An 11,462-nucleotide genomic window follows, 5' to 3' on the forward strand; every position below is an offset into this window, starting at 1 on the left:
GTTTTGGGGACTGCCAGTTTCAGGCGTATGCTTATTTTTCAGAAATCCCTCAAGACCTGGCTATGGCATCAGGCCTGGGGCCCTGAGGGATCTGATGAGATCTTGAAGTGGCTCCCTTGTTGATCTAATTTCTTGCATGAGTGTGGGTGGGTGGCTGTGTGTGTGTACTTCTTTATCATTTTATATATATTTTTGGCTATATACCAGGCTCACTGCTTGTGAGATGAGCAGCTATATAAATTAGAAATAAATGAAACAATTGCACCAGCAAGGTCTAACTTTAGGACTCCAGTTGAAAAAAAAATTCTATAGATGCTAATGATTTAAAAATTACTTTTTCATGGCAAAGAAGCATCTTCATTTTTGAAGGATAGCCCAAATACAAGTTTTGCTTAGCTGCAGCATTAAATGATAATATTTTCATTACAGAAAAGCAGATGCAAAAGGCATTCCCACTGCTGAAAATTCTGAGAGTTGAAATCCCTGAGCTAGTGAAGGCTCATCCTTGTAGACGTGACCTCATTAAATGTTTATACAGACATTATAAACTCCGAAATGAATATCTTGTGTTTTAGGTTTAATTAAAGATCCCAGGCCTGAATAAAACAACTTTTCAAGCTGCAGCCCTCTGACTATTCTACACTATAAGTCTCAGTACCCACAGCCACAAGAAGAAATCTCACCTATCTAGAGAAATCTGGATTAATAGCCATTATCAAACCAGAAAAACAAGTCACCAAGCCAGTAATGTCAATAACTAAAAACCCATAATGTACACAGAGTTTTTACGCTGTTATTCTTTACAATAGGCTCAGATTCTATCCATCAAAAAAATAAAGTAACACTGGATCCTTTTCACTTTCAAAGACAAAGAAATGCGGAAGACAAGATAGTTAAAATCCATACTTAAAACTATATCTTGTTTAAAGATTTAAGAAAACATGAAAGTTAGATTGACAGTATTGGTAAAAAGAACAGAGACCTTGAGAGTGGCTTACATAAGACAGATATAACAACTGTATCCTCAAACTGCTATTCAGATAGCACCTTGCTCAGGAGAAAGTGCAAAACGAAACACAATGATGACAACTTATTCTATCCTCTGGATCCAAGTTACGTTGTGTAAGTATGTCTCTTTCATGTGGTTTAGTAATAGCACTCAGACAGACTACAGATGCATAAGGTAAAGGTAAAGGTTCCCCCGCACGTGCATGCTAGTCGTTTCCGACTCTAAGGGCCGGTGCTCATCTCCGTTTCAAAGCCGAAGAGCCAGCGCTTGTCCGAGGACGTCTCTGTGGTCATGTGGCCGGCATGAATAGATGCCAAAGGCGCACGGAACGCTGTTACCTTCCCACCGTAGTGGTCCCTATTTTTCTACTTGCATTTTTACGTGCTTTCGAACTTAGGTTGGCAGAAGCTGGGACGAGTAACAGGCGCTCACTCTGTTACGCGGCCCTCAGGATTTGACCCGCCAAACTGCTGATCTTCTGATCGACAAGCTCAGCGTCCTAACCTATTGCTAAAAACGTAGCCTGCTCAACTTCTAGCTACTTGTAATTCTAGACTCAGGAAGGACAGAAAAATGTCTTCTTCGGCCCTACTTTTAAGACTGGGTTGGAAATTCTACAGATGAAGACTATGGCAAATTCATGGTACAGTATACTCAAAATGATATAATAAATTACAATAGCTTGGCTTTTACCTCAGGTTGCCTTTTATCCTGTTTGTGGAAATGTTTAGATGGCACTCACATTCAATTCCTACTTGTACAGCCTCAGTATCAAGCTGAAGCATTTTGTGAAATGAAGTTCAATTTAATGGAAATCCTTTTAAAAAAATGGAAGTCTCAGAAGTCTCCGATATAGCAAAAACCGAAGACACGTCTTTAAATCATAGCTCATTTAACCACATAAAACACTGTGCCTTCTAAAGTCTGCCTTGAAGTGGCACCCACTTTTTTCAGCTGTGGCTTCCTCCATTTGTCTTTATGAGGCTTCTCAAAGGATGCAAAAGAATAAATATAGGTAGTCCTTGACTTACGACTATAACTGAGCCCAGAACTTCTTTGGCTAAGGAAGACAGTTGTTAAGTGAATTTTGCCCCATTTTACAACTTTCTTGCCACAGTTGTTAAGTGAAGCACTGCGTTTCTTAAGTTAATAATGTGGTTGTTAAGTGAATTTGGCTTTCCCGTTGACTTTGCTTGTCAGAAGGTCACAAAACAAGACCACATCACCCCAGGACACTCCAATCATCGTAATATGAACCAGTTGCCAAGCATCCCAATTGTGATGTGACTGTGGGGATGCTGCAATGGTTGTAAGTGTGAAAAATGATCGTTTCATTTTTTTCAATGCAGTTGTAACTTCAGTCACTAAATGAACTGTTGTAAGTCAAAAGTTACCATTCGACATGATTTATAAGAAATATCGACTTCAGCTTTAAAGTTTATTTTCACATAATTGAACAATTCAGGCTAAAATAAAGATAAAACTACTATTAAAAGTTAAAAGTGCATTCCCAACCTAATACTTAACTTTTTGTGAGTGATCAAAATACTTCTGAGTCTTAATGAGCGGATAGGGACAAAAGTCAGGGACCTACAATTCTCATTATTTTTCATTAACTCTGCTAAAGGATACTTTGACAGTAAATACATTTAACTAAATGTACATTTTGGTCACAACATAAGAACAACTTCAACAAAATAGAAATGGAAAGTGCTCAGAGGACTGCCCAAAAGCTGCCCCAAAAGTCCTTAAGTGGGAATTATTTATAGGTTTACCTCCCAGTCCCTCCGTGAACCTAAGGTCCTTATAAAGAAACAGAGAATGTCTTTACATGTGATAACTTTTTGCACACGTCATGCAATAAAGGAAGTGGGCAAAGCTACATGTATGATGTTGGTATCTAGAAATACTTCTAACAGCAAAAAAGAGAAATCAAAAACCAATAGTTTTCTGCAAAACATTGCCAGTATGAACAGGTCAACTGCTGTTATTATAACCTCACGAAAGAGTTATGGCCTTTCCTACAATTCTAGTACCGAATGATTCTGTACTAATTAGAACCATAAAAAATAGAGAACAGGGCAGAACAAAGTGAACTATGTGGAAAGGCCTGCACAGAGGTACCTGCAAAGTTTTTTCCCCAAAATACTTTTAAAAACTTTCTTACGCAGAAAAGAGCAGTACTTGGCAGTGGGAGTCGTGGTTCATCAGGGAACGAAAGGGAAAGAAACAGGAGGTGAGAGATAAGGAAAACAGCCAAGTACTAATGTGGGATATTTGTTGAAAATATCCCTCATTAAGAAAAGAAAGTATGTTCCACCATAGTTATGAAATAGTTTGCCCCATCTTGAAGCAACCACCCCCAAATTATGGTAGAAATAAATCTGCAAAAATCATATAATTACCTCACTTCCATTATCTTGTGAAATCCAGAGTGTTTCCCAGATTATCCAATAATCCTTTAATAATTATAGTGTTTATTTAGGCAAAATAATCTTTTGATTCTTGGCAAGAGAAGACCATCCAATAGTAAAACAGTATTGCTCCTACTGCTGTTCTGACAGGTGACATATTCATCTCCATCTTTAGTTCAATACAATCCCCTTATTCATGAGTCAGTGTAGTCCAGATTTAAGACTATTCTGCTGATGATTAGAACTCTTCCCATTTAATGCAATACAGCAGGATTTCAATATGTTTAATTTGGCTCAATTACACTATTAATTAAGCTCTCTCTTCCTCTAACCGGGATTATGTCTTCTTGCCCAATCAAGAACACAATGCTTGTGGTCACATGCACTACATATCCTACTCCATCATTTTCAGCTGTTTTAACTGAAGTTTTAGAATTACTATCTATATGCTACTAAAACTCTTGTGTCTGTAACTGTTCACTGGGTGAAGCAGTGCATCATAGAGCAATAACTTTTGAATCAACACTTCTCAAATGGGCTAACTTACAGAACGCATCCAAAATCTGGGACCCTTGATTCCCATGGGATTGAAATTTGGCAAATTCATGGTTGCTTCAGTGCTGCGGCATTACCGCCTGACGGATCAATAGACTGGTCCCACTGTAGCCCTCTGGAGGCCAGGCAGATTAGTCCCACCATCACCTGCCAGAAGGTAGCAAAGTCAAGCCAGCAGGAATTACTTCTACTCTTCTGATTTTCTGCCCTTGGTCTTTCGGTTTCTGTTTTAGGTAAGAAAATATCTCTGAAACAATGACACAATAGTCACGGGCAGTCTAGTGTGAACCTATTTGGGCAATTTCTACAGAAATTGCCAATTGTAATCAAGTGTAGCCCTACAATTCCAGCTTTGGTTCTGTAAAGCTGAGATGGTGTTTACTTTGAATTTAAGTAATATAATAAGCTTAAGACTTCATTCAAGAATCAGACATGTAAGAAGTAAGATAAGAGTCCATACTAATTAAACAGATTTTTGATTTAGCTTCATGTGAGAATACACCAAAGGTTAGCCTAGATTTAAAAAAAATGAAATTAGTATTCTTCAAAAAAAATCACTAGTTATTTCACAAAAAATACATGATAATTTCATGATAAATTGCTATCTGTTGTTATCTGAAACAACACTGTTATTTCTCTGCAACTCTAAAATGGTTTGGAGTCTTATTTCAGAATCTAAATGGTAAATGAAAAAACTTTGAGGAGACAAGTGGGACTGCCATACTCTCTGTAGCATTTACACATTACAGTACTACGTAGTACACAGTACAGTACTCCATAGTACAATACAGAAGGAGCTTAAGATAAATGTTGCGAGTGGAAAAAAATGCTACACAACATTTTCAGATCTAGAAGTTCATTCAAAATGAGTACAACTACTTAAAAGATAGCATTACTATAGGAAGCTTGGCAATTTGAACCAAACATTTAACCACTATATTACTTTGTATCCTTATTGTGATACAAAATGCCTTTAACCAATGTTTCTAGATCAAGGCTAGCAAAAAATTATCTTAGCCATCCATATCCCAGATTTAATATTGCAATGAGCCATGGTATGCTTAAACATTGTTTGCAGAATAAACTACAACTGGATGCATTCACACCATGCTCATAGCTATAAACTATGGTGAACAACCTACATTGGTTCGATTAAACTGTACATGCTAAACCCAAATATAGATTAGTGTAATAGAGAAAGCTAATCAAAGGTTAAGCTGCCACTTCTAACATACTACACAAGGAAATTTCTCTCTATATATAAAGGATTTAGATATCTACTCAGAAAGTTCATAAAGATGAATAAGCTGGTAATAGACTTTAATATGTAATAAACTGATTATGTGCTAGAATAAAGTAGTATGAAGTGAAGGTTTTTTCTCTCTCCCATCAAGCCAGGTAGATGGATCACATATTCCAGAACAATACTTCAAGTTAAATTATGGTGCTAAAGAAAAGTTATTTCCCTCCTCCTCTTCCTCGTCTTCTTCTTTGATAAAGGGGAAACTTTGCTTTTATCCTCATTATTCTGGAAGTACTTTTTGTAATTATCCAGCTTTATAGGAAAAACACAGCATGCCACTTTGACAACCATGACCACAGGCAAATTACATTTCTTTTACTCCTGGGGAAAACAACAGAGGCTTTTGTTATTAGCATGCAAAAGCTTATATTAAACATAGCCAACATGTCCTTTCTTCCTGTAGGATCCCAATGTTTTTGCACCATGCACGAAATTTCTTGATTCGGTCTGATTATTTCATAGAGATTTGGTTTCAGCTAGTTAAGTCATAAAGATATCCCTTATATGGACAACTTTGGTCCAGATGTCCCATATGTGGAATTAAAACAAATGCAACATTTATCTTGTACTTAGATATGCATAGATAGGTATTAAAATTTGACTGGGGAAAAAAAACAATCCCCAAAGAATGGCAGGATCATCAATAATTGGATCTTTTCATCTATTTTGTATCCCATAACATTTTGCCATAGCTAACATTGGAGAACAAAAGCAAAGTGTCATTTGCTGCACTGCCTCAATCTTATTGTGGCAGACAGTGAAGGTGTTAATTTGAAGAAGATAAAGACAGAAAAGTATTACTGATATTTATATATTTTTTTAAAAAATATATATTAACAAAGAGTTATTTGAGCAGACACTTGACAAATTATGGACTCATTATATCTGCGACAGAAAAAAATGTTTACAAAACCTAAGTTCCTGTTAATGTTGGATGAATAAACGGTAGCTACCTTTAAAATGGGCTTCATAAACTGAGAAACAGTATATCAAAATCACCTTTTAAATGACAAGTTAATTTGGTCTAAATGAGAAAATAAGCATGAAGATTCCGGCAAGTTAATTATCTGACTCTGAATGCAATCTAATCCTACAATGTTTACTAAGGATGCTTTACTGAATTACCGTAACAGTTTTGCCCCCAGATAGGTGTATATTAGAATTTCTCCTTAGTATTTCAGTGTTGCTGCTTTAATGAACAGAAAGTGATGTCCACAAGCACAGCACATTTAAGCAGAGCTACTCAATGCAATTTTAAAAAAAAATCTGACAGGGAATGCCTATAGAATTGCCTCCTAAAACTGCAGGGAATCTTCCGCAACACTTAAGATAGCTCTCTTTCCATTTTCAAACCCAGGGTTTCTAGATTTTGATAAGATGAAAAGATGTAACATTCATACAATGCTTGATTCAGACCTCTGAAAATGGAAGAGTTAGTTGAAATTAAAGATCAGAAAGCTCAATGGATTTGCTCAGTTTAAATACAGGTTCTGATACTATCTCATGAATGTTTGTTTATTCAGGCCACTCCACTGAGCTTAAGGGAGCTTCGTTTCCCCTAAACACGCTTTGATTTTAAAAAAACTAGAGCTTTAAAGGACAAATTCTTTTTCTTTGGAATGCTGGCATAATCATATTAGGATTAAGATGCCAGAAAGCCAATAACGTTCTATCAATATTCACACAATCTCAGCTAGATGCCTTCTAGTTGGTCATTATTATTCTTGAGGCTTGCAAATTTCATTGAATCCAACCTCCACTGAGGAAAATGGGAGCAAATACATTCTAACAGAATATCAGTGGTTGCACATTAAGCCACAGCATGCTTAACCCATCACAACAAAGGGTTTGCCTAACATTACATTACAAACCGGGATTTACAAGATAGGGCAGGTGGATTAATTCAAGAAACCAATTCTTTCTTCTTTGCCTTGCTCACCATTCAGATGTTAAAACTTTTCTCAGCCATGCTGGTTGAAGAATGCTGACCTAGAGTTCATATCTGGAAGATGTTCAGATTGGGGACTTACACTAAGCGAAACAAGTCACATTTTGTTTAAATGAGGTTTGTGAACCCAGCTAGCATAATCCAGTTATATGCATATTCCTTGGAAATGTTTAATCTTTTTCACCACACAGGTATATTCCCTACCTGACCAAGAGCAACAAGAAATGTTGGTATTTGTTTCATTGGGAAATGTAGAATCCCCTTGCTACAATTCCTAAGTTCTCGCTTGGAAAAAAAGTAAATTTAAAATCCAGATAACAAGGCTAGAATCCTAGGTATACTGAAGATAAAATGCCCCTTGAGTCAAGTTAAACCCCTGGTGACTGCATGGACACATCCATTTAGATTTTCTGACATGAATATAGTTTACCATTTCCTGCTTCTAGTGTTCATTTTTTTTCTTTTGTTCCTTCTGTTTTGATTTACAAGTGTAACAAACTAGATTACTGACAGAGAATCTTCTGGTAGTCTTCCATCCTACCTTACTGAAATCAACTAGTTGAGGACATGCCTTTTAGAGAATTTAAAAGTCCACCCAATCAGTTCGGTGAGCTATATGTATTTAGGGTATGGGAAAGAATGCAAAATAAAAAATTATGCAGGAAGCAGTGTATCACTTTCTATTCTGTTTCCTTTGCTGGAAGACCAGAACATTTCCATTTCTCTCTTAAACTGCAGCAGTTGGAAATTCATATCACTAGCTAGATCCATCCTGTTCTTGGATGAAAAATCTGCAATTTTCATCCAGAACAGGATGGATCTAGCTAGTGATAAGATGGTATCACTGTATGATTCCTTCTGTTGCTACTGCAACATAAGCTTGCCTGTTACCATATCAGCATTTCCTAGTGGGGGTGGGGGAGAAGGAAGGAAGGAAAGGAGTTGTATTTGCACAGATGAATTCTTGCCCCTATGCAAATCATCACAATGGGCCAAAAAAGGGCAGGCTACAGAGAGGAACCAGCCCCCTCTCCCATGTTCCCTTCTTCCTCCCACTCCAGGCACCTTCGCTCCACGACTTTTCAGTCACTACCTCCAGCCTGTCATATATATCAAGCAACACTTTAATGGTAGGGAAGTGGTGGTGGAGGGGGGAAGTAGAGAAAGAGATCCGGCTGTCAAATCCTAGCTGCGTAAACATGCACCACACACACAAACACACACACAGAGGCCTATTTGTACAGGCAGCGAACCCAAATAGACTTCTAGAAGTGCTCTGCGTTCCAAGACAGCGACCCACCCCAAAAGTGGGCGGGGAGATGAGGGAAATGCCCCGAGGAACTGGGAGGGGGCGACGTGGGAGGGAGTTTTGCTGCGAATTCCCTCCTCCTCCTCCTCCTCCTCCTCCTCTGGATCTTCCAGGCGCAAAGAAAGCAACGGAGGGTTTTCCTCCCCCCCCCCGCCCGCCCGCCCGCCCCATCCCGCGCAACCACACCGAGGATGGGAAATTGCTGCAACGCCAGAAAAGCAAGGCTGTGTGTGTGTGTGTGTGTGTGTGAGTGTGAGTGTGAGTGCGAACGTGTGTTTTAAGCCGTAGGCCAGGGGTCGGCAACCTCGGCTCTTTTATGACTCGTGGACTTCAACTCCCAGAATTCCTGAGCCAGCTACGCTGGCTCAGGAATTCTGGGAGTTGAAGTCCACGAGTCATAAAAGAGCCGAGGTTGCCGACCCCTGCCGTAGGCAGACCACAACCCCAAGAAATAAGGCCGTTTTAGAAGCTGCAGCCCCCGCGAGCCTTGCCGATCGAGCCCCAGCAACGTTCCTGAGGTGTTCCCTCTGCACCTAAAAGCCGTTCTCCGCCTACGCTGGGAGTGCAGCGCGCCCCATCTATTGGTCATTCCCCCCCCCTTCTTCCTCCTCCCCCCCGACAGACTCCTAACCAGTCACCCACTTCCTATTTCGAACAGACCTCCTCCTTTCTTCTTTTCTCCCTCGCTCTTCCTCCCCCCCCACCCCCCGCCTCCATACGCCTTACTCATTTTGCAACCGCAGCCACAGTAAATAAACACACCGCCCGGACTATGCCAGCCTTTTACACACACACACACACGCACGCACACAAAAACACACTTCCTCCCCCGCCGGCTCCCTCCGGTTATAGCGCAAAGGAGGAAAGGGAGATCGGGAAGAAGACTGCCGTCTAGCAGGCGGCCGAAGACGGCTCTGGCCCTCCCCCCCCCCACCCCGGCTCCTTCCCGAGGCCGGCTTGGCGTCCGCGGGCGCCGAGCTCACCTCTTACCTTTCACCACCCGCTCCGTCGTGGATAACTTCGGATCTAGCGCCTTCTGTTCAGACATTGCCAGCAACCCGAGAGAGAAGAGGAAGGTAGCGGAGGCTCGCTCGCTTCTCTCTCACAGACACAAAAGCTTGGCGGCGGCGGCGGCGGCTGCAGAGGCAAAAACGGGCCAAGCGATCGGCGTCTCGCCCCGACTTCAGGACCGGTTCAACTTCACGCCTTGCCGCCGCTGCTCTACCGCGTCCAATCTTTCCCTTCTTCCTCGGCTCGGCTTTCCTGCTTTCGCTGCCGCTGCCGCTCCTCCTCCGGATTTTTTTTTTCCCCCTTGCCCCCTCGATATGTCAATCACGCCTCTCTCTCTCTCTCTCTGTCTTATTAGAAATGTGGGCCGAGGAGAGTTAATTGCATTCAAGGAAAGGCGAGAGCCGGCAGAGCGAAGATCGGGAGGTTAAGCAGGCTGCAAGAACGGGGGAGGAAAAAAAAACACAACGCATCAGTCCACAACAGCACAGGAGACGAGCTGCCGCTGCCGCCGCCACCACTGTACAAGCTTCGGGCTGCGCCCTGCCCTCCTCTGCCTCCGCCGCCGCCGCCTCCTCCTCCTCTTCGGCGTCGTCTCCCTCTTTCGCTGCCGCCACCCCTTTCGCAGGGTCTCTCCTTTCACTCACGCAACCCCAGCCACTAGAGCGCCGCTCAGTCCAAGGCGCACCCTATCCTGGCCTGCCTAAGCTTTCCTCTGGCGCCGCCCGCCTGCCTTGCCCAAAGCGCTAGCTCCGCGACGATTGGCGGGAGCCCGCTTGCCAATCACTGTCAAAATAGCCCGCCCCCTTCAAGCGCCTCTGCCCTTCTCCTCAGGTGTTCGCCGCCGCCGCCAGGCATAAGCCGTGCGCCCGTCCGCCTTTTGGAACGGGCGGGCGCGGCGAGAAGGGGAGGGCTGCTACCGGCGGGAGAAGCGAGACCCGACCGCCCCACCAATGGCAAGGGAAGAGGGAGGGTGGCTGGCACCAGCGGGAGGCGGGGAGTGTGTGTGTGGGGGGGGTGGCATCCTCCACGGAGAGGGTTTGGTTGAGCAGCAGCCGAGAGAGCGAGGCGCCCTTTTGCGCTACGCCTCCGGCGAGGTGGGAGGGAGGGAAGAGGGAGGGAAGGGAAGGGAAGGGAGAGAAGCGAGGAGGCTCGCTGCAGGCGGCAACTGGCGGTTGTTGCGGCTCCCGAGAGAGGCGTCTCTCTGCGGAAGCGAGAGGTGGCCGGTTCTTTGCTGAGAACATCCCTTGGCGCCTCGGTTTCCACCACCACCCCGGCTAGCTCCAAGGCCCCTGCAGTCGCCGAGAGAAAGCTCTACAGCAGGGGGTCTTCAAACTTGGCCCTTTTATGACTTGTGGACTTCAACTCCCAGAATTCCTCAGCCAGCTTTGCTGGCTGAGGTATTCTGGGAGTTGAAGTCCACAAGTCATAAAAGGGCCAAGTTTGAAGACCCCCTGCTCTACAGTACTGTATATAGAATGTGCGTATCGTTAGCGAGGGGAGGGGGGCGGTCTCGAGTCACCTGTCAGTCACCGTTCACCGCTTTGCTTGAGAAAGACGGAGGGAGGGGGGGGAGGGGGAGAGGAAGCACCGGGCTGAGAATCGCGCCTGCGTGTCCTTTGTAGCAGTTCCAGACACGTCTCTCCACGCGGTGTTGCGGCCAACCTGAGCGAAAGAAAAAAAAAAGGGGGGGGGGTCGGTGGAGGACCGCGTCGGCAGGCTTCTCACGAGCCCGGGAGGACTTCCTGCATCTGGCGCACGGCCGCCTCTGCCTTGATCTCGCCCGCCGCCACCCTTGCTTTTTTTCTCTCTCTCTCTCTCTCTCTCTCTTCTGGAAAAGGCGGGCAGAGGAGCCGCTTAGCTGGAGGGGGGTTGAAAGAGCGGGCTGTTTCTTCCTTCTCTTCCCCTCCTCCTCC

The 11,462-nt window shown here is 43.4% G+C and overlaps 1 protein-coding gene across 5 annotated transcripts in view; it reads right to left on the reverse strand.

Annotated features, from left to right (window-relative positions):
- Window positions 1-11,233, reverse strand: part of PPP3CA (protein phosphatase 3 catalytic subunit alpha) — a 209,966-nt gene extending 198,733 nt beyond the window's left edge. Inside the window, exons 1-2 of one of the 5 annotated variants that reach the window (XM_081332230.1) lie at window positions 11,069-11,233; window positions 9,529-9,982 (exon numbers count right to left, since the gene is read on the reverse strand). In XM_081332230.1, coding sequence (XP_081188356.1) covers window positions 9,529-9,586 — 58 coding nt within the window. In that variant the 5' untranslated portion in view covers window positions 9,587-9,982; window positions 11,069-11,233. Of the gene's footprint in view, window positions 1-9,528; window positions 10,276-11,068 lie in introns of those variants that run through there. The other 4 variants (XM_081332231.1, XM_081332232.1, XM_081332233.1 and 1 more) reach the window with 4 other exon arrangements.
- Between the last annotated feature and the right edge of the window lie 229 nt (window positions 11,234-11,462).

This window comes from Vipera berus, assembly GCF_964194415.1.
Source record: "Vipera berus genome assembly, chromosome: 7".
In the NCBI taxonomy this organism is placed as follows: domain Eukaryota; kingdom Metazoa; phylum Chordata; class Lepidosauria; order Squamata; family Viperidae; genus Vipera; species Vipera berus.